This window comes from Atractosteus spatula, chromosome 5, assembly GCF_055471065.1.
Source record: "Atractosteus spatula isolate fAtrSpa1 chromosome 5, fAtrSpa1.hap1, whole genome shotgun sequence".
Lineage (NCBI taxonomy): Eukaryota > Metazoa > Chordata > Actinopteri > Semionotiformes > Lepisosteidae > Atractosteus > Atractosteus spatula.
The window spans coordinates 60556041-60583070 of NC_142710.1; the positions used below are offsets into that span (position 1 = coordinate 60556041).

The 27030-nt window shown below is 37.8% G+C and overlaps 1 protein-coding gene across 2 annotated transcripts in view; it reads right to left on the reverse strand.

Annotated features, from left to right (window-relative positions):
- The window catches only part of plxna1a (plexin A1a), a 273955-nt gene that overhangs the window by 47790 nt on the left and 199135 nt on the right, over positions 1-27030 (reverse strand). For both annotated transcript variants that reach the window (XM_088916177.1, XM_088916178.1), the window contains exons 10-12: positions 25133-25333; positions 5285-5381; positions 2970-3160 (exon numbers count right to left, since the gene is read on the reverse strand). In XM_088916177.1, the coding sequence (XP_088772303.1) occupies positions 2970-3160; positions 5285-5381; positions 25133-25333 (489 nt within the window). The remainder of the gene's footprint in view (positions 1-2969; positions 3161-5284; positions 5382-25132; positions 25334-27030) is intronic.

A 27030-nucleotide genomic window follows, 5' to 3' on the forward strand; every position in this document is an offset into this window, starting at 1 on the left:
AATAATTAAAACATAAATCCAACCCTTCTTTCATCTTCTAGCTGATATGTTAGACTAATCATCTGAAAACTCCAGATTCAAAGAAACTACTACATTTAAATCTACAAAAGCTAATTCCTTCTAATTGCATATTTTTACTGATGTTCAGCCAGAAACAAAGCTGAGAGATTTTTTATTTTATTTTCATATGAATAACAGCTTAAGGATAACAGTTGAAAAACAAAAGGGATTGTAGGTTTTAAGCTGACTGGAGCAAAGGGTTATAAAAAAGGCAAATAATATACAGTATAACAGAGATTAGAGTTTTAGTTAGGAAACCCACCTCAAAGTTTTCAAAAAATATTTTAAAGCAGAACATATATGGACTAATGCATTGTAGAGGTTCGTATAAAATTCCAAATAAAAGACATGTGAAATATGGCAAAAATATGACTTGGTCTTATAAAGGCTCATCAACCTTGATAGAGCATTCCACTGTCTAGACACAGACCCCATCCTCTCCCTAAATGAAGGCAGGAAAGACCTAGGAAATGTTTGCAGTAGTTTCATTTGTGGACTTTAAGGGTGATATACAGAATGTCATTAGAATACATAGACACTGAGTGTACATGCACTCAGAGTTACATCTTTTTGAACTAAATACATTTTTAGAAAACTTTCTTCTGATGGTTGATTTCCAAAAATGTAGCACAAATTGGGTCACAAAAAAGATGATTGCATTTTGTCAATATTTAATAAGGAGGAAAGCTTGAATAATTGGATGGCTGTTTTCAAATTTATAAAAGCTGACACCAAAAGCTTCCTTTGAAGAGATAGTGTGCATGCATGTGTGGGTGTGTTTGTGTGTGTCTGTACAGTTCAGTTTACTGCTTGATGGTAAAAACATAGCTAAACAAGACTTATGGGACTGGGAACTGGCAGCAAAATCGTTTGACTTTCACCAAGAGCAATGCTAGCGATAGAAAACCGGACCTTAATTGGTTTCAGTGGGTCATTTTAAATGTAACTCTACATCCCCACAGAAAAAAAGATGTATAAGAGAAACTTTTAATGATGGCACATTTCTTCATTTTACATTTGGATTAGAATTTGATATAAAGTGCAGGACATGAGCATATATATATTTAAAGAAACTCTTTTGGAAAGCACCTATCTTTCTCTAAAGGATGGTAAGCAGAGATATTAACATTATAGATAAACTCTGTTCATATGCACCTTAGATTGATCTGTCAAAACATATGAGGAGTAATACTATCCTGAACCATAGCAAGTCTGGCTATGCAAGCTGTACAGAAACACACTGCAAGTTGCCCAATTAGAAGGTATCTGCCAAGTACAGTACACAGAGCTTCTACTAAAACATTAATATAAAACAATATGTGTGTATATAAGAGAATACAGGGCTGTTCTTTAAAAAGTCTACAAATTGGGAAATGTTTGGATGCAGAAAATGTAATAAAGATCCGCTTTAGACTCAAAATGCATATTGAAGTTCCCTTCTGCTTATTGTAAAATCAGAAGGGTGCCTACTAAGCAATGAATAAAATGAAATCTATCGCCAGTGGTATATTTTCAAGGATCAGAAAGTTGGTGGGAAATACATTTTTTTTCATGACAACTGAACAGGAATGGTTTTCAATTAAAAAAACAACCACTATTGCAGTAAGTGTAGTAAACTTTATAGATGACTGAAATCTCTTCAAAAAAGCGTACATGTGGTACAGAAGAATAATGAGAAAGTAGCTCTTTTCAGAAGTCGTGGGGTCTCCACAGTTGTAGGCAAAATAAGAACCAGAAAATCTGAGCTAAATACTCTAGATGAAGCTAAATTACTGGATAATCCTTCCTTAATGTACTAGTTCCAGTGCCTGCCATGACAGAAAATTTAGTATTAATAAATGGGAAACCTTATTCAATGAAATTTATAAATACTCCCAGAAAGAAAGAATAATATTCAATTTAGCAGGAAGGATTGGAAGGCTATAGGACATTATATTTAAATCCTTTTAATATCTGAGCAAAACCTGATGGAATTCTAACACACACACTTAAAAGCTACTAAAGATGGTTATTTTAAATCGTCAAGTGTCAGTGTGTGGCCACATTCATTGCTTCTCTTGCTGTACTATTATAAGCACTTATTGCATGGTGAAAATGCAATTTTCTAGCTACACTTTTCCCACAGTAAAACACTTGTATTAGTGCCAGGAATTGGAAAATATTTAACTGTTGCATACCTTTCTTTGCCTCAGATTAGGTGTCCAGTCAAATCACCACACATTTTGTACTGATTGTTGCTATGCTTAAATATGGGTGCATATTTCAACCCTAATAGGAAAGATCTTGTTTGACTGGAGTGACAAGAGGGACACCTTGAAAGTTAGGATTTGACTTACAACTGAATAAAATAATTCAACTGTCCATTTAGCAGGTCCATGTGTACTATTTGCTAGGAACAAAAGTGGGACCTGCTCAATACGAATTCCAGAAGGTCCTCCTAGATTTTTTTCCCAACATACGACTATTATTGAGTCTTTCCATCCTGTGTCAAATGAAACAATTTTATTACATTTAAATAATCCTCCTAAACACACCAGGCTTTAATGTACATGAAATAAGATTAGAAGCAAACTGGATGGTCTTGGGGGTTTAGAAAAGTCCAACAAATTTGTCATAACTTTTTTGTAATCAAATACTGAAGTAATTTAAGAGCGTGACACATCAGTATGCATAGCAAAGTTTGAAGAGGGACAAGCAATGCTGGGCTGAAGCCAAGAGAAGTCCCCAATGCTCATCACGGAGCTCAACAGATGGCCGTTATTTTCTGTTGTGGCACCTCAGTGGCTGGCACAAAACTGCCAACCTGGTGGCAGAACACATTACGTAGCATCACCTGTCCCAAAGAACCCCCACCTCCGCCCCCTAGCCTGTTCTCTGGTCTCCATGGAGCCTCCTTTTCCCCAAATTACCTTGGTGATTTTGGGATGGGTGCACCTGCTGTTCCCAGCGCTGGCGTGCATCCAACTGCTTTCCTGGGCCGGGCAGTGTTGCCGAAGGGAGCACTTCTTCTCCTGAGCGCACCAGCCACACTCGAAGCGCGGGTCGGCCTTCAAACAAAGCCCACAGCTCTCGCGGAGGGCCGAGCACTTGTACAAGTGAGCTGGAAACAGGAGACAGAGGTGAGGGGAAGAGTAAAGCTCTCTCTGCAGAGAAAACCTTCAAGCTCCATTCATTTCAACATAAGACACATATGACAAAATATATGTGAAACAGAGTGATTGAAGAGTCATTCTCCACAGCAAGGTGTGCTCCATTCAAAAAAATGATCCTAGGAAAGAGAGTATTGCTCATAAAGAATTGAAAAAAATAACCAGTGAAAAGATATCAGAAAAGGTGTTCTATCTACTGTATATAAACTTAGTTTTATTTAACATACAGGGCAGCCAAGGTTGGAACAAACTGAAAAGATAATCAGAATAAATGCAAGCCAAACGTGGACAAAATACCAGGATTTTCTCTGTTCAACCTTCATCAACAGTTGTATTGAAATTTTAAGTTTTCAAAAAACACCCTCACTTGTTAATTCTGAGTTAACCATGCACCGATTATACTTTAAATCCTTAAAATATGCACTGAAAAAATCACAGAAAATACCACATTATCCACAATGTCCACAATACCACAATTTTGTGCACTGGGACAGGTATCGCATTCTTATAGTAGTGGCTAAATAATCTCAAACTCGGATCTAACTTGACCCTCAAATGCAACTTTAAAACAAGTGAAACGCAGAAATAAATTGGATAGAAAATTAAAAATGCTACAGTCTCTCGTCTTTAAAAGAGCCAGATGGGTTTTAACATAATAAAGAGAACTCAGACTTTCCATCTAATCCACCAAGCTTGTTTGGACCATAGTAAATCAGCAGCATCATTTTTAATAGGGGCCGCAGGACTTCAGAGGAGACGTGTCTTCATCCTGCAAAGTCTATAACTAATCTGATTTGTCACGGCTAAGCTTAAAAGTAACCCCCGTGCTAATTAAACAGAACTAAATTAATGATTTAATTACATTAACATTTCCCGTTACACGAGGGTACGTCTTCCATGAGCACGGGCGGATAATTCATGGAGTCGTGCCTGGGAGTCCCCTGGGTCCTGTTTCAGACACTTTCCACGGAAAAGTCATGAGTTATCATCATCAGTGCTTCTGGCCTGAAAGACACCCTGACAGCCATTAGGCCAGGCTTTCGTTAACAACGGAAGGTGGCAAGTCAGACAGCTGGGTACAGAAAAATAAGGCTGCACTGCCACCAGTTCCTATGCTACAAGGGCAAACATTAATGCCTCACATACTACTGCGCTAGGACAAAGTGCATTTCATTTGAAGCTGCTAGAGGAAGAAAGCATGAGCCTTTTTCCTACAGCTAGGAGAAGCACCTTCAATGAAGAATGAAATCTCTGAAGGAAAGCATCCGTGGGCTGGAAAATCTTTAGACCACAGACCCAAATGAATGCAGATTGTTACAGAAAAACACAAGGTTGACTCCACATAAAAAAAATGTTTTTCAATGATACGGCATATAGCTTATTCCCCCCCCCCACTCACTGTATTAAACTACTAACTATACTACTAATTTTCATTCAAGTGACTAATATTTGTTCATCTACCCAATTCTGTCCATTAAAGCTCATATATAAAGCCTTAGGTTAACCTACTGATGTCAACCAGTCTCAAGGATGCTGTTAGCAATTAACTTGACTAACGTGGTTCTCTGTGTTGTGTGGAACATTTTCTCTCACCTTTTAAGGCACAGTGGTAGTCAAGGGCAACCTTTTTGGTATTGTATTGTGCTGGATTATTGAATACGCCATTGCAGTGATGATATCAATCCAAACATTACAATCCTCCCCAATGTAAAGGTCATGAACATGTTCCAAATGAATGGTTCTGTGCCAGAGGTTGCTGGTCATTACAACGATGCTTTTTATTGGAGCAGTAAAACGAAAGCAATTTGGCCTGTCATATTATATTGTATTCTCACTTTCACATAAAACAGTCACATTTCCATGACAAACCACAAATGCTAGATTTCTAAACATACATGTACAGAAGTATCTCACAAGTGAGATTAAGAAAAGAGAAGAATGTAGTCTTTATCTGGATTTCTCAGATCACTATGGGTCCACCTGTCACCTGTAATTTCTGACAGAACCCTGTCAAAAACCTTCATGTCTGCATTGCCTCCAGGACCAGTTTAATTCAAGAATTTTACTTTTGTTACCTTGAATATTCTGGGGATTGTCGATAACAAAGTTTCCATTCCACACCACAGAGAGGTCGACAGGAAGATCACTGATGTCATTTCCTTCATAGACATACTGTAAGACAAAGTCAATTGATTAAAATTACATAGCATTCAGGTTTTCACAACACAAAACGTCAGAATTTACAAAATGTAAATATATGCTGTACAGTATATCAGCAATTGCTTTTTAATCACCACTTGCTCAGCTCAGTTTAACATTCAAACCATTGCGGTGGCAAGGGAAATATTAAGTATAAAACAATACTTAATGCAAAACCAAACAAGATCTTTTTGATTCTTTTAGCACACCAAGCCCGTAGTACAAGTGGTAGCACTTCAGACGACAGTCAGAGGAGTTAATCAGCTCCCCCTGACAAATGGAAAGTTGAGGAAACCCTGAAAAAGACTGAACGTGCTTCATCTTGGGTCATGCTCTATGGAGACTCTACCCACAGGTGGCTGATGGTACAGTTCCCATTCAAAATCTTTTTGCGGAAGTGCAGCAGATCCACCTGAGTTCCACTAGGGGGACATTTACAAGAGACTCTTTTGTGAAACTGATTCCCAGTTTCACTAACGAAAGAAAAACGAGAAAATATGTACAGTAGCTAACCTGCTAAGACAGTCCGTTTCTTTTAGCCTTGATGACACTGAAGAGAACAGTTCTTAAAACACACTGCAGCCATCACTCTGCAATCCAATGTATTGCAATGTCATGACCGATCTTCCTGTAAGTGCAGACTAATACCCACGGCACCCATTAAAAGCCCATGCTTCGTAGCAGCAATCGTTAATAAATTTCATCTATAAACCATGATTAAACGGCTCAGTTTCACAGCATTAACAGGCAGAGCTGAGCTTATTTTTTCTAAAGCACTGAGAGAACCCTATTTAAAGCCTATCAAATAGATCTCACTTACTATGAAGCACTCTGTTACAGCAATGTCGTTGATTGAACCCTGGCCCGATTAAGGATGTACTACTGGTACTACCATCAACTACTTAACGATCTTCTTGTTAACATCTGAACTATACTTTAGTCCAAGTTGTGTTTGAAAGCTCTTTATCCGCACTTCATGTGTTCCTGTTTCCTACTGTATATTACCCAAAGCTTTAATCATTCTTACTTTAATGCATGAAATATCTATTTCTTTACTTAGCTGGCTATGTTAGAGCACTTTATCACTAGTAATTACTGCCACACTATAAAGAAAATCATATGGTGCATATACTGTATTTCATTTAGGACTACTGAAATAATTTACAACAATGTTGTACAGTAAGTTACATTATTTTTAAACCAACATCAGCTGTGATCTTTTTTAAAATGTCACTGTGCATTGCAATGCTTTTGTATATTGTATATCCAAGAAAACGAACAGCAGTATGACAACTGAACGTGGTGTACATGCTCCCAAGAGCATTTCTGATAACAGCATTCAATTTTTCCTTCAAAAGAAAATTTCTACAACAAATCACCACATTTCATTGTCTCAATCTAAAGATGTCAAAGCAACAAGAAGACAGACCTGTTTTCAGGATGTAGCCAGGACAGCAGGGTGTGAAAGGGTACTGGAGCAAAAATGTCCAAAGAGGTAAACTCTTAAAACTCAAAAAAGTTGCAAATGTTTGTAGTGATTAATCAGTCGTCCATGGTAAGAAATGACATTCAAATTTATCCTGAGAGATGTACGTCATTCTTCACACATGCTCGACTGTTTTCTGGTATTCCAAATTAAATCCACAAAGTTTTATTTACTTAAAAATACAGCTTGGCAGCTCTCTTTCATATATTTAAGGAACTTAGTTCATGTAGGTAGCTGTGTCAGCATGCATAGGCTACAAAGGAACAGCCGAAATGTTGCATTTCCTTTCTTCTCTTTACAGCATGAAATAAACTTTTTCTCGCTCCTTGAAATGCTGAGGAACATGTATATTTGTTCAAGAAACACCTGAAAATGCACAATGCTGAAAAACTGAGTCAAATATGAAAACAAAATCCAAATGAAAATGATAACGTCATCATAAATATGGTTCTTTAAACCACTAACTTCTTCCAATGAGACAGGAGTACTTGCAGGGGTAAAAAAATATTTTGAAGCCAACTTGCAGTCTAAGAGATGAAACCTGCACATCTCCCCTTCTTGTTCCCATCAGTATTCTGCTCACAACTCTGCAGCAACACCCTGCCTGGGCCTAGATCAATATGGTGCTGAGAGCAGCCAGAATTTTCCCTGACAGGTAACGACCTCCTTCGGAGCACAAATACGAGCAGCTCTCAAAAGAAAATGACAGGCGTGTCAGAGGAGATTAAATGAATGATTCATGGCTCTCTGTTTTGTCAAAGAAAAAGAAATGCTTCAAAAAATATCGGCACAGGAATGCTCTGATAAAGAATCGGCTTACTCAGACAGGTACGGTTTTAAGAGTTACGGCTCCTTTTTTAAAACTTTTTTTTACAACTTTCAGCTTAAAGGCAATAAGACCCAAATGGGCTGGAATCAATGGGGTAAGATTGAACCTCTCAATGTTTCTCCTCAGAAAGCTTTAGGGCTGCAAAGGTACTGAACTGAAAGGAAAATCTTTAAAAAAAATCTCAGGTAGAAAGTTGAAATCGGGTTTTTCAAATATGTGGAGACATGCTCTGTTTCTATTTGCTTTATACATCAAGTTGAGTACTGGCACTGTACTCATTGGTATCAGAACATTTCTGTCATAACAAAATATTTATCTCTTTACTTCATGGGGACTACAAAGCAAGAAAAGTACTCTTTACGGAAGATCTTTCAAGTCAAAAGAACTTGAATGCGCTGTATTTTTCGAAGCACAAATAGTCTACAGTCAATTTTCTAAAAATACAATATGAATTATCAGTATTGCTCTTAAAACAATTGTTCTCATATATATATATACAAACCTAGTTCTTTACACCTTTTAATAATTAGCAGGTTGAGAAGAATTAGAATGGCCTACCCAATCCAAAAGGCAGGGCGCTTTTCCACTGTTAAAAAACATTAATATTGTATTTATTACTGAAATTATAACTACATTTTCGCACAGGAAACTGTAACAGTTCAGCTTTTAATAAGGCTTATATTTATATTCATGAGCATTTGCTGGGTCAGAATGCAGAAAAAGGCAAGAAAGCATATAATCTGAGAGCTGGGCCTAAAAAGGCAGCAATCTTCCTCTTTGTGGCCTGCTTCTCCTATCTTTTCCTTTGATATCTGCCTGTGAGCTGCTTTTACAGCCTCACGAGATGGGGGAGATGGCTGGTGGATCTGAATTACCGAGTGGAGGCCATTAATTTACACACGAAATAAGTGGCAGAATTTAGGCGTGAAGAGCGATGCAGGAGAGTAAGTGAAATTGGCATTTTCAATTTGTACACTGACATGTCTCATTTGGGCCCTTCGCATCTCCGACGTGCACCCAGCCTGTAGCTGTCCTAACATTTATTAGCATCCCTGCCCGGGCTCCTCCAGAATTAGTCACTTCCTTCACCAGCTGTAACCCTTCGGAGTCTTTACCCAAGAAAAACCCCAATCAGAATCATCTCTTCCATTAGCTATAGAAGTCAGCCTAGCGAGCGCCCTTATTGACTTTTTTTTGCAAAAGTACAATTTTCACAACTTTATGTGAAAGGGATAAATGTTTTGCAGAGGGAGATCAATTTAATTTCAGTAATAATTGTTCCCCCTTCATCTGTGATTTTGTAATCCTAGTTGTTCAAGCAAAAGTGACATTCAAAGATCCCAAATACCACAGATGCTACTGCTCTATAGAATTTCAAACATCTTCAAAGGGGTCACACACCCTAAAATGAACTGTAAGAGCTAAACTGTTAAACAGTAAGTGACCGAAGTCTTCTGGGATTAATGTTTACAGTATGTTTTAAAAAAAGCCAGTGACCATAAGCAAACCATAATCTGATGTTGAGCAGTTTATGCTTACAGATGTTCATGGAAGATAGATGAAGTGTGAGAAGGACACAACTGTCACTTTGTTCTACAGTGACAACAGTAGTCTCAAGATTATCAGTCCTGGGGTAATGCTGCGTATGTGATATTGTGTGATTTGTACTGTAAATGCCGGACTGGATAAGAAGTGCTCCACGTGCGCTAGGTCTACAAATTGGCAGTTACACTTTGAACTTTAGTCCTCTATGGCATGCATAAGATGCCTCCTGCCACTCATTTCCACATACACTGTACAATGCAAAAGTATAAAGCTTGAGTTCTAACTACAGAGTGGATAAGAGCTTCTATTAGTGAGGCAAGGGTGGTCAAACACAAGCCCCTGGATGCTATGAGGATGCCCAGGCACAGACACAAAGTGGCAAACAGTGGCTTTGAAAAATCTGCAGAAACCAAACATTACTTTGTTTTTAACATAACATTTAGTCTTCTAAAACAAGGCAGATAATTATTTCTCACTGAAAAGTGGATAATGGAATCACACTGGAAATAAATCCGTTTTACTACCTTATGTCTCATGAAAAGAAAGAAAGCTACTAACAAGAAGCAGCTTAGATATGAAGACAGAATAAGCTTGTAAAGAAAACCTGCATTTCCAATACATACATACAAGTATACATTAGTTTACATCCTTCTCAAAAAGAGCCTAAAAACTTCAGCAGCAAATGAGTGCAGAACAGCACAGTTGGAATATGTTCTGTGGTAACGTTCTGATTGCTGTAAACTAATTTTAAGATCCTTGAAAGAAATACAAGCCCCCAAAACAAACACACACATGGCTCATCCTCCCCTTGAGACCACCCAGCCAGCCTGGGAAAAAAATTAAAACATGGAACAGTCTGCAAGATCTCTTAACATGACCCTGAGGACAAACCTTTGGGCCAGAACACAAGGAGGACAGCCTTGTTTTTTTAACAACTGGCTTGCAGAGGAGATCTGTGGGGTCAACAGCTTTCCCCTCAAGACCACCTCCCCCGCAACCTGGATCATCGCAGCAGACATGTCAACACCAAACAACACACCAGGATTCATCTAATCAACACAAAAGCACTGCCAGGACCTGGGGAAAACAACAACTTTGAAACATATCCAGAGAAACCTGTCAGTACCAGTGAGACTTGCATTAAAGGTATGAAGATGCTTTTATCTACAGTACTCCTCCCTACTCCCTCACATGAGGCCCATGCATTTTTAATGATGGAGTTACTATTGCCACTGACAACTAACCCAGCCTTCTACTCTAGCCCAGCTACCAGGGTGCAGTCCTGCTGCAGAGCTGAAGAGCACTTCACAAGTCTCCGTGGCGCAGTAGGAAATAAAAATTTAAAATGCTCAATCAGACACTGCAATACAAAGCAAGCTATAATACTCATAATTTATTCATTTAATTGCCACATAGCAATAATATGATGGAACCACTAAGGTGTCTTTTCCCTTTGCTTGTTTCTTCCCATTGTTTGAATATCCAGTATGGTAAAAGGCTTTGAATGATTTTTCTTTCCCTTCCATCCACCACAGCATTTAAGAGACCCGTCAAATCCACGAGTGCTTCCTGTACATAAGTATTTTAAAATGCGCAGCAATAACTTATTTCTCATGCTGATACGATGACATTTTCCATTTAAATTTCCCAAAACTTATTTCTAAGACTTGTATTTTTGAGTACATTAACTACATTTTAAATTTACAACTAAAAAAAAATGTTTTTGTTAACAAATTGGATGTGATGTAACAAAAATACATTAGTAAACAAAAAAGTCCAAATTCTAAATTCTAAAACACTTTGAGAAAAACTAAATTTAAAAAAGAAAACAAAATATTTGTTTTGCTATGAACTATAAAAAACTGTTTCCCTAAATACCCATTAGAAAGTGACAGAAGATTACTTTCTTCTGAAGTCATCTAACATGGAAGTACTAATCTTAAAAGACAAATATGCAACTTAGAAACAGTGGAAGTCCCCTCACAGTTTGGGGCCAAGTAGCAATTAAATACTTCCTTTCAATGCTAAACATTGTAACACCTTTTTCATTTACAGAGAAAGGCTGAAGTGTGCTACCTCTATTTCAATAAGTCAACCTCATAATAAAATCCCTTTGTTGTACTGCTTGGCACCTTTTGAAAGAATAACACGAAAAATAACTACATCAAGTGCCTTGGATCAGTATTAATGCCCACATCCACAAACTGAAAACACCATAGTAACAACTCGTGATGACACAGAAAAGAAAAGCCAGAAAACTTACTGTACTTTCACTACATTCTGATTGGAAAGGTATAAAAGGAAAAGAAAAGTAGGTCATGACCTTGTATGGTCACTACTGTGCACAACAGAGGACATCCTGAAAATGGAAATGAGACCTGCTTATATCCTTATTGCAGCAAAACGGTTAGCTAAGAGAAAAAAGAAATACCAGAAAACAGTTAAAGTTAAGTAAAAAACTATTTCCATGAACCCTGGTTCTTGTACTTTAAAAGCCCCATGCAATGTGTGCAAACTAGTCCAATACTCCTCCTTCTGCACCAACCAAATAAAATTACAGTGGAATGGAATAGAGAAAGACTCATTTCTGACAGATGAAAACATTACCGCTACTATCTAAATGTGTCAAGAAATGTCTAGATCGATAAAGTCCAACAATAATTTTGTTTGAGTTCATTTTCACGATGCAGTGTGCCAGGAAAAAAAGTTCTCCATCAACTTTGGGAAAAATTTCTCATTTTTTGGAAGTCCTTGTGAGATGCTGAATTTGAGAATCAACTTCCCACACAAACTGTTTATCTAAATCACTTGTGACCCGGGAAAAGCCAACCAGAGGTCAATAACATCATTATTGCTTGAAATTGGGTGGAAAAAATAAGTAAAGTTTGTCCCAAAGTAATCAGTCCTTCACCATTGTTCATTTTATCTTCAGGGCCTTGACTTCAAATCTGGGTCCAAGAACTAGCTGAAACTAGTTATATATTTAGGTGTTCACCAGTTCTGAAAGTGCTTAACTGGTATTACAATAACATCTTTGTTTTTGAGAAAAAAAAGTAACTGGTCTGCAATGTAGATGTACAGAAAGTCAAGGCAGGTCTCCTTGAGGAAAGGCAAAAAGAAGCTAAACAATTCTGTTACATCAAGGATAATCTCATCAGTATTAGGTTGGGCTTTAGCAACCATGCTTTGCAGACAGTTGTGAGACAGGAACTTGACCTTACCCTCTGGGTTCTTCCCATTGGGCTGCAGTGCTCTGTAATCATGAGGCAGACAAGCAGCAGTAACGGCAGAGGTCAGAGGCCATTGTCACGGACCAAAGTACTGGCCAGAAGAGCCAGGCTCTTGAGAATGCTCTAGTGGATAGACCCATTTGACAGCTTCCATTTGATGAATCCGCTCCTGTCTCTTTTCATTTTAAGAAAAGGAGATTCTATCTCAAGTTCATATGGCCTTTTCATAGCAATGTTTGATACAGTTTGACCCATCTCTGATTGTACAAGCTCCAGGCTCTTGCACAAATTGTACTGATGAAGCATTAATATGTTTTTAACTGCGTCTCTGCAAATTTACTCAAAACAAGAATGTTACTCGAGGGTCAAGTATGACATCGGCCTGAAAGATTACCTTATCAAATGTATTTAGAAAATGCTCATCTTGATCTTTGAAGATTAGATCATTATTATTATGCTGATCATTATTTTAAAGATAGTGATCTTTAAAAAAACATCAGCTGATGTTTGATCCATTTAGAATTAACAATTCACAAAGTAATGGCACCAGATTTACACTCTTTGGGGAAAAACAAACTACATAAACCTGCACATATTTTCTCATGCTTTTTAATAAGATCTTAACTGGAACTGTTCCATAATTGATGGATGAGGAAATCAAGCGTGGAATGCTAAGCTGCATTTGCACTGATTCTAATTAGAAAGGCTTAATTTACCTAAAACTACTTTTAATTAAATGTTTCTGATGCATGTGTGTACACTTTCACAAAGACATACGACAAAACCAGTTCTATCTCCCCGTCTCCGTGCATACAAAAGGCATCTGAAAAGAGATCTGAAAGAGCAAACCTATCAACAGAACTTAGCAAAATTTATTTTATATGTAACAAAAAAAAACTAGAGAATGCTAGAAGACATTTGGCATCAAATATTGTGGATCAAATCGTATGATGCAGCAAGTGGATTCAATACTTTATTCCACCCAGTCTTACCAATCATCTCCGGAGGCTTCAGTGTTAGACCAAACTGGATTTAACCCTGTGACAGCTAAAGCCCTGTCAAAAAATGTTTTTTTTTTACTTTAAAATACCAGTAGAGTTAAATGGAAACTCTTTATAAAAGTGCAGTGTAACAACTAGGTGGTGCAATTGCTTGTGACAATCCTGATCAGAAATGAACTCCATTTGATAACATGCTTTTATTCTGCTTTGAAGGAGTACTGATATAAAGCTCTTGGGTCCCAAAATGCCTATTCCTCATCCTCCCTTCAATCTGTCAAGTAGGGAGTAGCGCCTCCTACAAATATGCTATATTTACAGCTCCTTCTGCTCCCCACAATGCCTTCAGGACAACCACTTTTCTGATCAGATAAGGCTTTCTTTGAAAGAATGTGAGTTCTTGATTGTCCGATACCAGTTTGCAGAAGCCACCAGTTTTAGAAGCTATCTAAATCTTCTGGGGAAACTGAGGCCTCGGGCGTTGCTAGGCAACCTAGTACATCATCTGATGGTTATATATTAAGGTCAGTAAAAAAAATGTGGACAAGCAGCGCAAGTCCTCACTAGTAATACTGCATCCACAGAAGATCTGGAAGAGTGAGATACAGTACTACAGAATCTCATTAAATTAGGTCAAATAAATGCTCTTACCCCACAGATGAATAGGTATGGAAATATTTTTGTACATAAGGGCCTGGCACAGATATTGTTACAGCATTTATCTCCATCACTGATGAATAATTCTTCTTAGTACGCTAGGTTACCCCAGGCAACTTTATGCTAAGGGCAGATTTATGAAAATCTTGCCCTTGCTTAATGCAGCCATTAAGTTATTTTGTGGAAACTGTCCACATTCTCAGGTCATTATAGTCAGACAAACCATTGATATATGTAATTATAAACATTAACACCAAATCAGTTATGTTTTTCACCAGATATGATTAATTGTTTTATGAACTGGCCTACAACCCAAACACCAACATTCATAAGGCCATCAACTCAATATAGATTGTAAGCTAAGGCATCAAAGGAGTGCCAATGTAAGTTCCATAAACAACAAATACTGCATTTTCCAAAAACGATGAATAACAAAACAAAATAAGCCAATAAAGAAGACTGCAAATATAAGTCTTGAAATTTGATGTGCGTAAAAGACCTCCTGAGCTACTGCCCAATCTATGAGAAATGTCTCTCCAGGGGACGGTCTTTGAGAAGATTCACTTCTGAATGCCTCCAGGAAAACAGTGACCACTGGCACTCTACCATACATAAGAGTGAAGACCCTTGGTTCCATCCAATATGAGGACAAAGAGATTTATTCATTAATGGTTTATATACTTTAACTTACAGTTTCCCTTTTGAAGTTCATTGCCCATTATAATAGCTGTTGTTTTAACTGAGTTAATTTCCTCACGTTCTTTGTTCCATCCATACACGTAATTTAATCACTAATCTAAAATGGAGTTACGTTTTTCACTGATTTGAGTAAAAAGCAGTGATGAATGGAAAGCAAATACAAAATTCAAATGCATATCGTTCTAGCTGACAGGGAAGATAAATACAAAAAAAGATGTTGTAAAGATGGACCACAAGGACAAAAGGGGAGACTCAGCAGGAAATATTCAGATGAAAATGCATACCTCAACATTTACATTGTAGGGTGTGCTACATTCATTGGCCACTTGCCCACTAAACAATGGAAAACTGTTTTTGTAGTCTCAGACTACAAGAAGCCTTGATAGACACTGTCAATACCAGTTTTAGTCTTTATCAAAAACAAAAAATGGAAACAAATCACTTTCGGTCTAATGGAGAACTCGTGAAAAAGTATACAGCGCCAATAAGCAAAGAAAAAAACATTACGTTTCAAACAAGCCTTGATTTGGATGAAGCTGAGTAGAGCAGACAGTGCCAGATGTCATCTCCCTCTAAGATCCAAAGCACTACACATCAAGAGGAAAAAAGGTTAAACAAGATAAAATCCTACCAAAACAAAGATCCCACATCTAAAAAGTGCCGATGCTAACAAAAAAGGCAAGCTGCTGCTCTGAAAAAAAACTTCTGTAGGTCACATGCAGATAATTACTCATTTTGAAAGAGTACCTGCAAGAGCCTAAAAATAGTCTGCCACCAAGGACTGCACGCTGCACAGTGAGAATTCACCACAGTAGTTTTTTTAGATATTTTGCAATAGAGATATATGTATATTCTTGAATACTAAAGATAAGCCGTTAAAAACAACTCTCACAGCAAATGTCTTTCTTTTGAAAATCTGCAGATTGAATAATTGCACTCCCTGAAATTTCAAAATTCCAACTCCTGAATACTTCTGCTTTATCCTGGAAAACAAATTTACATTTATATTACCTTTTTGTTTTTAAGTTACTCCTCGACATGAATCTTAAACGTGAGGGTTTTGTACTGTAGCTACATCAGAATGCTTCACTGATCTTGACTGCATGCATTAGTGGCTTTTGCAAACTTAGTACAATCTTTTTTTGCTCTGACTCCCCAGATTGATGTTAAAGGGGAAGAATGCAACACAAATGTCTTCTGAATTTTAATGTAAAATAAAATAATCACATGCACCAAGACACACCTTGCAACATACACATGCTTTATTATTCACTTAAAAATAGCTAGCCTTCATGTAACATTTGCTGAAGGGTAGCCGTTTTGCTAAACCAGAAAAGTTGCTCATTTAGAGTGCAGGTTCAGGCATATACTCCTGATCCAGCAGATTCTTGTCTGGACAATAGACAATTCTTGTCTTTTACCCAAAAGCTACTGGGGTTCCCCAAGCAGCAATGCAAAACTGACTGACCACCGCTGGCAGTGGATGAGTGTGACTGGGGCATGGTATCTGTCCTCAATTTTCATCAAAAAAGACCATGACTCTCTAGGCATCTGTGAGCACGTAGCATTGTCAGCTGGAGCAACGTACCTCCTCCCATCAATGCTAACTCCATCGTAGGCACTGAGAGACTGACAGAATGAGCAATGGCACCTGCACATTTCAAAGTAAGGAGCACACAAGGTCCTTATTACACCAGTGCCAAGGATCATAGGGGTGAAGCTGAGTGACAAGTAATTTATTTTCTTAAAAAAAAGTAAATAAAAGAATTCTTTATTTTTTGGGGTGATCACATCTACACAGCACAGGAAGCAGTCGTCCTGTAGAACTAGAGTCAAAAAAAGATTGAGTAATAATTCACCCCAGCATGAATGGCAGAGGCTAGAAGGAACAGTGCTGAAATCTGCAAAAGATGGTGCAATATTGCAATATAGAATTCAGCAGGATCCCAAGAAGATTTTAAAGGACTATCAGTGGTCATTAAATACAGGTCTGCCCAACAAAAGCTACATAGCTACTGCCTGCTACTCTTTCTAGTTAGTAATAGGGACTGTAGTCTCAAATCAACTTCCCATGTCTCTCCAAAATGCCCTCATTCAGACTGCAGTTGTAGAAAAGCTGTCACACATAATGACTGCTGCTATGCAATAACGAAACATTTTACTACACTCCATATTCCTATTGTTTCTAGGACTGTAACATTCAGCACTGGACTATCTGAACTGCAGTTTTTTTCTTCCATCATGTAATTTACAGTATTACCCTGATGTCATTAAAACAACTATATATACAACAATTGTTCAGATTTCTGTTACCCTTCTAAATCACTGTGGACAACTGCGGCAGTCACATTAAAACTAGTAAATATGTTTTGATATGTAGAGCGCTTCAAAACAGAGTAGTAAAAGATTTCTCTCCCTTTGTGACGACTTGAGTCTTTAACTTTGTTCATGATACAGCTAATTAGGAAGAGTCACAGGGGAAATTTACATAAACCTGACGCGAGGTGTTTTCAAATGCATAGGGCCGTGCATAAGGCTGCCATATGCTGATAGCACGTAGCAATTAATTTTTATTTAGACCATGTTCAATGGGACACGAGCAGGCTGCAGCCGTGCAGCCTGTCAACACCGGACGCATGAGAAAAAAGAGAAAAGTTATTGCAGGACAAAACGGGAGGAAAAAAAAAGATCCGCTCAAATGAACACAGCATCTGGACACAGCTGAGGACCCACTACTCTGTCGCTCACGGCTCATGAAAAGACAGGCTTCTGTGGGTCTCTTCCTAATGGCTTGTCCCTCATTATTTGGCTGATTTGCTTCCTCAGTCTCCCTTGGCAGTCTCTGGAAAATAATTTCTCCACGAAAAAATTTACTCAGCAGCCAGCTTCCTCCGATTTTGACAACAGCAAAAAATCTTGCAAATACCTTGCAATTTAAAAACACCACCTTGCATTTCATACAGCACCTTCCGTCCCCAGAGGACCCCAAAAGTGCTTTACAGGTAGGACAACCCAGGGACAGCATGCAGCAATTGCTTTGTACAAGCACCTCTGTGAACAGCATATAAAAAAAAAGCTTTACACAGACATTTGAATTAGAGGGTTAAGGCGCGATACGCCAGACTGAGAAAGCTTAAACTACATTTCAGCTACGTAGGCTACGTAGGTAAGTGAAGCTACGTACTACCATAGCTTCACTTACACCGACTGTTTTGAATTGCACCATGGGATATCTAATGATGAGCACAAGCTGATGAGGTTAAATCCATTACCAAAAGATGGCGCCTCATACAATAAACCCTACTAGCACTTCAAGGTGGTACTGCAGCCGGCAATTTACTGAATGCTGCTGAGGTGAAATTAAAATAGACACAATGTAAAAAAGTCTGCAGAAAGGTTCCCAGGGACTCATCTTATTAAAATCCCTCCACAACCACCTTTAATAAGTTGTTTTTAAAAATGCAGTCATGAAAGGGCATATTTAACTTTCATAATTAATTGGGTCTCTGTGTGTGTAATGTTCATTTTTGCTGAACGGATACAGAATAAGACAAATAGTCAGCAGTATTTGGAACAGTCATTATCTTATTTCCACATTTTTAATAAGGTTTAAGCATTCTATTCTATTCCATATGGAAACAATTAGTGCTCATTATTTCTGTCCTTATAAGGAACATTCTCCTGCTGTTAAATGAGTCTTATGTCAGGGAATTCTCTGAAACTAAAACACTGGTCATCCCTCGATCTATATCTTGGCAGTGTCTGTTAGTTGGCTTATTCTGTACAAGGATAATGTGCATACGTGCATCTGGAAGACATCAGCAATCCTCTGCGTTTCATCATGTGCAAGCTACGAGAGGTATAAAGCTTGAATTCTAGAGTAAATCCTGAAATGGGCACACTGAACTCAAAAATCTCAACATCTCTTAGCAATCTCCCGTTCTAACAACCTTTGGGTAAGCTATCCTATGACAAGAGAAGTGTGCCATTAGAAAACATAAAGCAGGTAGTAAGTGCAGCCCTGCAGCAACACTTTGTTTTATAGGTGCTTTTCCCCCCTTTCTGAGAGAACAACAGCAGTGCTACAGCTGTGTCCTAATTCTTCCTCTTATTTGATGACCTCAACTCCTTTTTTTTTTCTCCAAGTCCGGGGACAGCCGTAATGTACACCGCGTCTCCCGCCAGCCAAACTGCAATTCATCATCATTTTATCTGCACCACTTTAATTGGATCCTATCAAACTCTCCTGATACTTTTCATTTCAGTTTAAACGCAGCTGCTGGAAAGATAGATGTAGGGAAGATTCCGAACAAGATTTTTTCTTTTTCTGTTTCTTCTTCTTGGAAGGAAGGAGCGGTAGGGAGCTCTGCTATTTATCTCCAGGAAAACTATTCTCTCTAAAGCTTCTTCAGATATTATCTTACCATTTTCAGATCCTTTCTATTGATCTGTGTATGCATTAAACAAACAAAATGAAATTTTGCACTTTATTTCAGCTGTTGCAATGTAATGTCTACTCTTCACTTAAGTTATATTTTATGTTTATAGAATATAAACAGTACCATTTTCAAATCCAAGTAAGAAGAGTAAAATGTTTTCTCATTTTACTACAAGGAATATTGAGTTTGTCATTGTAACAATTAGTCAGTGTCAAAGTTTGAGATTTTCCTTTTCAGTGGTCTTTACCTTACTTACTCACCTGTACCTTTTTGGTAACTTTGAAAATCAAGTATTCAATTTAGTGTGATTAGACTGAACTCGACTGAGACTTGCACCAACATAAAACAATCTGTTTTTATTTTTTTGTAAAAAAAAAGCATGTTTTTTTTACATCTTGAACAGTAAACCCCTGTTTTGAAAGACTTCACTTGAAAGCTCTTTGCATTTAGTGAACAAAATCTTCTATAAGGGAACTTTCGTCTGTAAAATCAGAAATACTCAACTTTTCACACAATGTGAAAACTTACAAACAATGAAATAAAGCACAAATAAGAACTACATAGCTTTGAAATTCAGAAATATGAAGTGTGCCCTATATAGTGTATTTAAGATGCGTATAACAATTTTTTGTTGACTATGTTCACTAAAATTGTTATAAAAGATCAAGGTCTAAGATCCAGTTATCATATATCTGTGCCTATATTTTAAGGCTATAAAAAACTGACTGTCTATTAAACCAATAATTATGATAACGGACACCCCTTCCCCTCTTTGAGTTTGTTAAACCGAGAGTTAACTGTATAAAGATTTATTACTGCTTACACGAGTACCAAATGATTTTTGGGGCAATTGTCCTTTGAGCCTCTTCCTAATGGAATTTTAGTATTTTTAGTAGAATTAAGCCCATTTATTAATCCTTTTTTAATATTCTAGTGGAGATGGGATTACTTGTAATGAATACCCAAGCACCATAGTAGCCTCTCCTCTGAGATGAAAAGGAAGCTATTGCAATCTGGCTGATCTACAATGTAGTTTCAAACATCTTGTGCTCCACATTATATAAATAATGAATCAACCCACAATGAATAAATGAAGCTTTTTTTTTTCTCTCCAAATTACAGTTATGCATATAAAACACTGAATCTTTAGAAGAGTATGTGTAATCTGTTATTATCAAACTTCAGTTCTGGAAAGACATCTCGTGGTGAAATATGCTATTAAGAAACAAGATATTCTCTTTACTGATGAAATGCCCCAAGCCTTACACCTCCCGTTCCCCTTAATGCACCTTACTCCTCCTTGATGAAGTGAAGCCAGTCTTTTGCAAACAGACAAGAGTCTAGTCAATGGCAGCCCTCTCTATAAACAGTCAGCAAGCATGATGAATGCAATTTCCCATTGAAAGGCAATGAGCTAATGTACAAACGATACACTTGCCTGCAGTTCACAGCAGGCTAAACCAAGGATTAACATCCCCTTGTTTACTCAATCGATTAGCAAGCACAGGTTTCCTTCATTCTGGTTTTTTTTTTCCTTTATGTGCTTTCTACTGAAAAATTTATACAGTAGACATGTACGTTTTCACAACCTCCAGTCGATGCAAGACATTACTATCAGGAGGCCAATGAATACAGAATGATGTTAAAAAACATCATCCTGTTATCTGTCTGTCTAGAGCCATGGCTAATGTATAGGCAGTATACAGTAGAAAGAGCAACATGGATGACTTAAGAAGGAATCTCGTCTAGTGCCATTAGGACAGATTGTTGTTTTCACTGTTATATAGGCAAAACTTCTGCATTTATCCAGGTAAAGTGAATTATTCTGGATGCTAAATTATAAATTAATATAGGACCAAGTGCTTCAACCCTTTCAGAAGACTGAATTTTCATTGACGCTACATTTATTGTATAAGGCACAGGGAATGTAAATTCAGGACAGACCCAAAGAACAAACCATGATAACACTGACAGTGGTGAAACAACATGAGATGCATATCCTTTGCCAGGATTATAGGTTTTCTGGTAGCCTCTTCCTATCTTAGCAGCATAGTTGGATGCAGCACTAAATGGTTGTGACAAAAGTGATACCCTCTCCAGGGGTTGAACATGAAATGAACCATGCTTAGGCTTCCGTTCTAAAGACTCCAGAGTGTCAGATGTTGCCATTAGGCAAATCTGGATATTGCGACGGCTGGAAAACAAGTGAATAATCAACGAAAAGGACAGGGCAAAGTTTGGTGTGAAGTAATGTGTAACAATTAGCAAACGTGATGCTATCCTAAGTGACAAGAGACAGTGTCAGCTCAGTGGTAATGGCAGCTGTTGTGTTGCTTGTGGGATTCAATGAAGCTGTCGCCATTTGGATGCATTATGTTTAGCTCAAGTTAAAAAAGAGACATTTTCAGTTTAACAAAATATAAGAACCAGTGAAGAAAATGCATTTTGCTTTCAGTATTATTACACAAAACAACATCGTTTAAAGATACAGCAATGCGAAGAATGTGAACCTTTTTTTTTACTGCTGTTTGCAAATAGCAAGCTAGAATAGCAAATAGTCAATAAATGCCTCTTTAGAAGGTACTGCTTCTAAGCTCCAAGACTTTAATTAGCTTTCTGTCAGAAACCTTTTGAGCTTCCATCCCTGTAATAGTTGTCAATAAAGACTTTAACCAAAGGGCATTCAGCTGTCAAATATATATAACATTATGCCATAATGGCTTTAGGTTTGCAACAGTCCCATGGTTACATTATACACAATGTATGTTATCAATGGAACAGTAAAAATTAGGACAGGTTTAGACTAAAAACATACAGTACAAACAAAGTAGGTACTGCAATAAATTGGTTGATGTGAATGCCCATATGAGTATAGCACGATTCTTTGAGATTAAAGCACTCACAAATGCAAGACGTTTTTGTCAATCATAGCATTAATATTGTTACACCTAATGAAAAGGGATTTTGAGTTGTCTAAGAATTTAGAGACAGTGGTCCAACACCTACAGTAGCTCGTGTCAACATTTATAATTCTCCTGAACTCCAAAGCAAGAAAAGAACTGAGGTGGTTGAGGACCTGTAGGGGGTCTGAGACACATTGCTGAAAAGGATGGTCATGTTTACACTGGCTAATGAAATTCTGGGCAAATGATTAAGGGTCATGAACAGTTGAGGAACAGGAGAAAAAGACAGATAGGCAGGCAGGCAGATAGAGACAGGGAAGGACATGGGAAGAGAAAGAAAGACGCAAGGAGAGAGCAAAAAGCATGTGCTAGGTGAGAGGTCCTTGTCAGATCACCGATAAAGAACAGATTTAAGTAAATGAACCTTCTTAAGAGAACTTTTACTTTCAGGATACCGATATCCTGTATAGAAAATTCCTAGGTTAAAAATGGCCTCTCCTGGTTAATGTATGCAGTATTAGAATAGGGAGATAGATTTCCTCTTCACTTTGAAGTATCCAACTTTATACAGAGAGATTTTTACTGTAGGTCGTATACTGTTTAGTTTGGAAGCCAGGTTTATCTCTTGCTGACCTGTGTTGGTATTGTATAGAATCTTTGAATACCTGGCATCAATCTGGGGTTTTTCTGGTTGGTCAGGACTTTGGGATATCTTGTTTGTAAGCAGTGCAAATTGTATGCTGTGTAGTGTGTTGCTTAGTGTGCATCATTGTCATTGTTAAGATTTTTTTGAAACCCAATGCACCTGATTTATTATTCTTTCCACCAAATCTGTGCCAGAGAACAAAGAAATCAAGTGTCTCTAGTTATACCAACCTGTGTGGTATATTATTTGGGCGTTATAATTATTTTATTATTTATTATCTTGCTTGGCCAGTTTTTGTATTTCTCTATTTTCCTAACCCCTCTTCGCAACAATGCAATCAAAGCCTCTAATTCCAGGTCCTCATTTTTGAAAATCTGTTGAAATCAACAACACCTAATTTATGTCTATGCTGCAGCACAATTGGTTTACTGAACTGTAAATTGGCTCAAAATTTTTTTGCATTCTATAGTAGCAATTCATCCATGACTGAGACTGTTTTTTGCCAAGACCCTGAAGAAAAAGCTAAGTACAATGAAACGGGCAAGAGGCAGACAGTCTGATAACTGCAAGTCTCAAACAAAAGTTAACATGCCTGAGTATCAAGCAGGAAACAGGTGGCTGTCAAAGAGCCCTGTATCACACATTCCACCTTGGCCCCCTCTCATCCTTTAGGCAAAGCATAGCCAATTCATCACAGGACTCTACATTTCCCAGTGAGAATAACAAGTGTGAACAGGCAGAGACCAGTGGGGAGACTGGGCACTGTACACATCCAATGAGCTTTACAAAATCCCCAAAACACCTTCGCACCTCAACTGCCCCCGAAAAATCCTCCCACCTTGCCCACCTAACTTTCTTTTTTCTTATTGACTTTCCCCATTCTTTTTAATAGCGAATACCTCCAGTGAGTCAGCCAAACTGTGAGAGAAGAGACAAAGAAAAATGGGGTGACTGCGGGGTGGAGTTGAAGAGGTACAGAAAGATGGTCTATCCTGACGAAGCAGGGTTGAGCAGAAGCACAGCTTAAACAAACCATTTTTCAAAAGCAATGAGCAGGATAACTAGTTTGGATAAGATGATCCAGCTGCCAAGATGAAGAAAGGGCTTGGCTGGAAATGGTCTGTTGGAGATACAGCAGGATAATGTAGTAGTTCTAAGAATTTCCACAGCATGAGTAAATAAAAGTAAAAAAAAACCTCATCCCCCTTTTACTCTCCATACTAGCTTCACACGTATTCTTGCAAGGCAAGACTTAACAAAAACAAAATAAAATAAAATGCTGAAGATTGTGAAACAAATAAAAATTCCATCTTGAAAATCAGAATGAAAAGGACACAGGATGCTGGAGCTGAATTTTTGTAATCTATCTTCTCCACAAAAAAACAGCTTATTTAATTTTTCCCCGTGTCTTCGAGAACTGTCTAAATGCTGAAACAATTCTGCACTTATGCTTCCTAGTGCTCTGTTTAATCAAGCACATTTTTTTTAAATACATTCTGAAAATGTTCTTTGAATGATCTTAAACTTTCCAAACTCTGGACACAAATTCAAACAAAATGCCTGTCCTTTTTCTTCAGCATCTTTTCTTAACCTGGTGAATGTCAGAGTTCTAGCGGATTATATGAATCAGACAAAACTGTAATACCTATCCAAAGGTACTAAAATGTACCTGTTTCAGCTTGTCCAAAACTGGATGAAGCAAAAAAAAAACTCTCATTGTACCTGGTAGAATTGTAACTGTCTTCTTAACATTAGTCTGATTCTACTGTACACAAAGAGCAAAACAATTATTACAAACAATATTCTTGGCTTAGTGTTCCATATAACCTCTAAACATCCATCTTTAATTAAGAAGAACTTCATGTTTTTCAGATCTTCTAACATACAATGGCATACCTACTGTACTCCACTTAGAATATTCAGCTAACAAATAGCCAAAACCGGTACCATAGAGGTTATATTTGCAACGGGATCATCAACTCTAAATGTTATAAATGAAACAGCTTTCAAACTTAAATTTACTGCTTTTGCTAATCTATCCACTTATTGCACATTTTGTCACAGAGCGGGTTCTGTTATATTGATATTCTTGTTTATACTTAAAATGACTTCCTAATTATTGTATAGTTGTGATATAATACTATACTTGTTACTTGTTTGGGAGAGCGATATCTTAATGATAACACAGACCCTGTCCTGTTAATATAGCATATTCTGTGACAGATGTACTATTGCCTAAGTGAGACAGCAGCAGCTCTTCAGAGGTGTTCTGGAAGGGGGCACAGAACTCACCGAGGTTTTCTGGCACTGAATACTGGTGCTGTTGAAGCGCAGAGCTGTGACACTGATGACCGTGCCTTGGATGTGAAAGATGCACTCGTAGTTTCTCTGGCCAGACTGCGGCTGTGGGAGATTCTTGGCTGCCAGCGTGATGGGCTTCACGACACCCACAGGGATGTAGATTTGAGTAGATGGGAGGATCTGAGGGCAGTCCTGTGAAAACAGAGAGTAGAGCAGCTTTTCAGTGGGTGCAACATCCGACATTCACAAGCTTTTTGTTAGACAAGCCGGTCGAATAGTACAGCATGTGATGTGAGCTGACCGCAAACTGTTACTGAACCCAAATTTTCCTCTGGCATCCAATAATGTGAAATATTGTTCATTAATTGGGCTTTATGTATCCAACAATACTAACCCTTCAAACTACCATTTCTATAAATGTGACTGGCTTTCCAGAAAGAAAAGGCTCTCTGAGGTTAATTCTTAAAATTTAGATTCTGGCAGTTTTTTTTTGTGCAAATTTTACATTTTCTAAAGCCAAACAGTAATATACATTTTGATTGTAGCCTTTTAAAGTAATATTTTCCCCAGTAACAACGGGAGAACCTGTTTTGAAGAGCCTGGATTTAGTGATTATCTAAAAAAAGGAAAAAAATGCTCATATTGTTTGGGGAGAAAGGGGAGAAAGGCAGTTTAATCAAATGAAAGAGTTCCATGGGAGAGGCCAACATTGGATTAGAACAAAATGGGATAGAATGTGGATAGAACTACTACTTGTTTAGAATTAGCAAAATGCACCAAGGTCTCTGAGTAATACAGGACGTAAGGTAATGTTTCAGCAAATGAGCATCTCTAAGCCAGCCAATTTATTACAAGGAAAGAAGGCATGGGCAGCGAGAAATCCAAGAATGCAATTATTGTGACTACCTCTAAACAGCAGAGACCACTCTTCACAGGAATAGTGGCAGACAGAGCCCATTCAGCTTTATGAACTCTTATCCTTTCCTTTTCATCATTGGTCATGAAAAATGTAATTGTTATCAACGGTTACTATTTCAGGAAACTCTCCGGCTCACTAAAAATGAAGATTTGTGATTTGTACAAACTAAACAGCATTATAATGCAGTCCACAGATTTGTTCTCCTTATAAAAACTAGGAAACACTTTTTTTCTCTTTTGATATGAGAAGTTTCGGGATGAGCATTTGCCTAGGACCCTTATTCCAGCATGGAAGAGGTGAATATACACTGTACATTTCTTAGGAGACGTACGATACAAAAACCATATTCTTGTACTACAAGAATATGGAAAAAACCTTAAAAAGAAGGGATGAGATGGAGAACAAATGAAACCCTCATCAACAGCATTGCCGCCTCAGAGTCGTATTGGAGGCATGACAAGGCAAGGAAACTTCATCTTACTTTGAATTTACCTTGCCCCAGAAGGGCAGAGTCAAAATTGGGGATATAATCCCTTAGGCACACATACAGTCCCTAGTCACAGCTGGCTCCAAGAAAGCCAAAAATCAAATCGGTGATCTCTGGACTACAGCACCCAGCCTAAGATCCTACTGAAAGACTATTAGTCAAGCCACTCAAGAGCCTAAACCTATAGTTCAAGAACTTCTAATTAGCAATTCAGGTCTTGTAATGTGCATTTTGGGTCTTTTATTCCTCATGGCTACAGTATTCTAATACCAGGCAACATCACATCATAAAATTAGTTCAGGTTATGGCTAAATAACTTATAATCATAATCCTTAAAAAGTCACTTATTTTGTGTACACTTAAGTTTACCACAAGAGAGCAACAGTTGACTTTTCTATGGTACTGATTTTCTATGGTATACAGCAGAAAGCAAATGGGTTAATAGTTCAGATTAATTCTTTCACATCCACTGAAATTCTACAA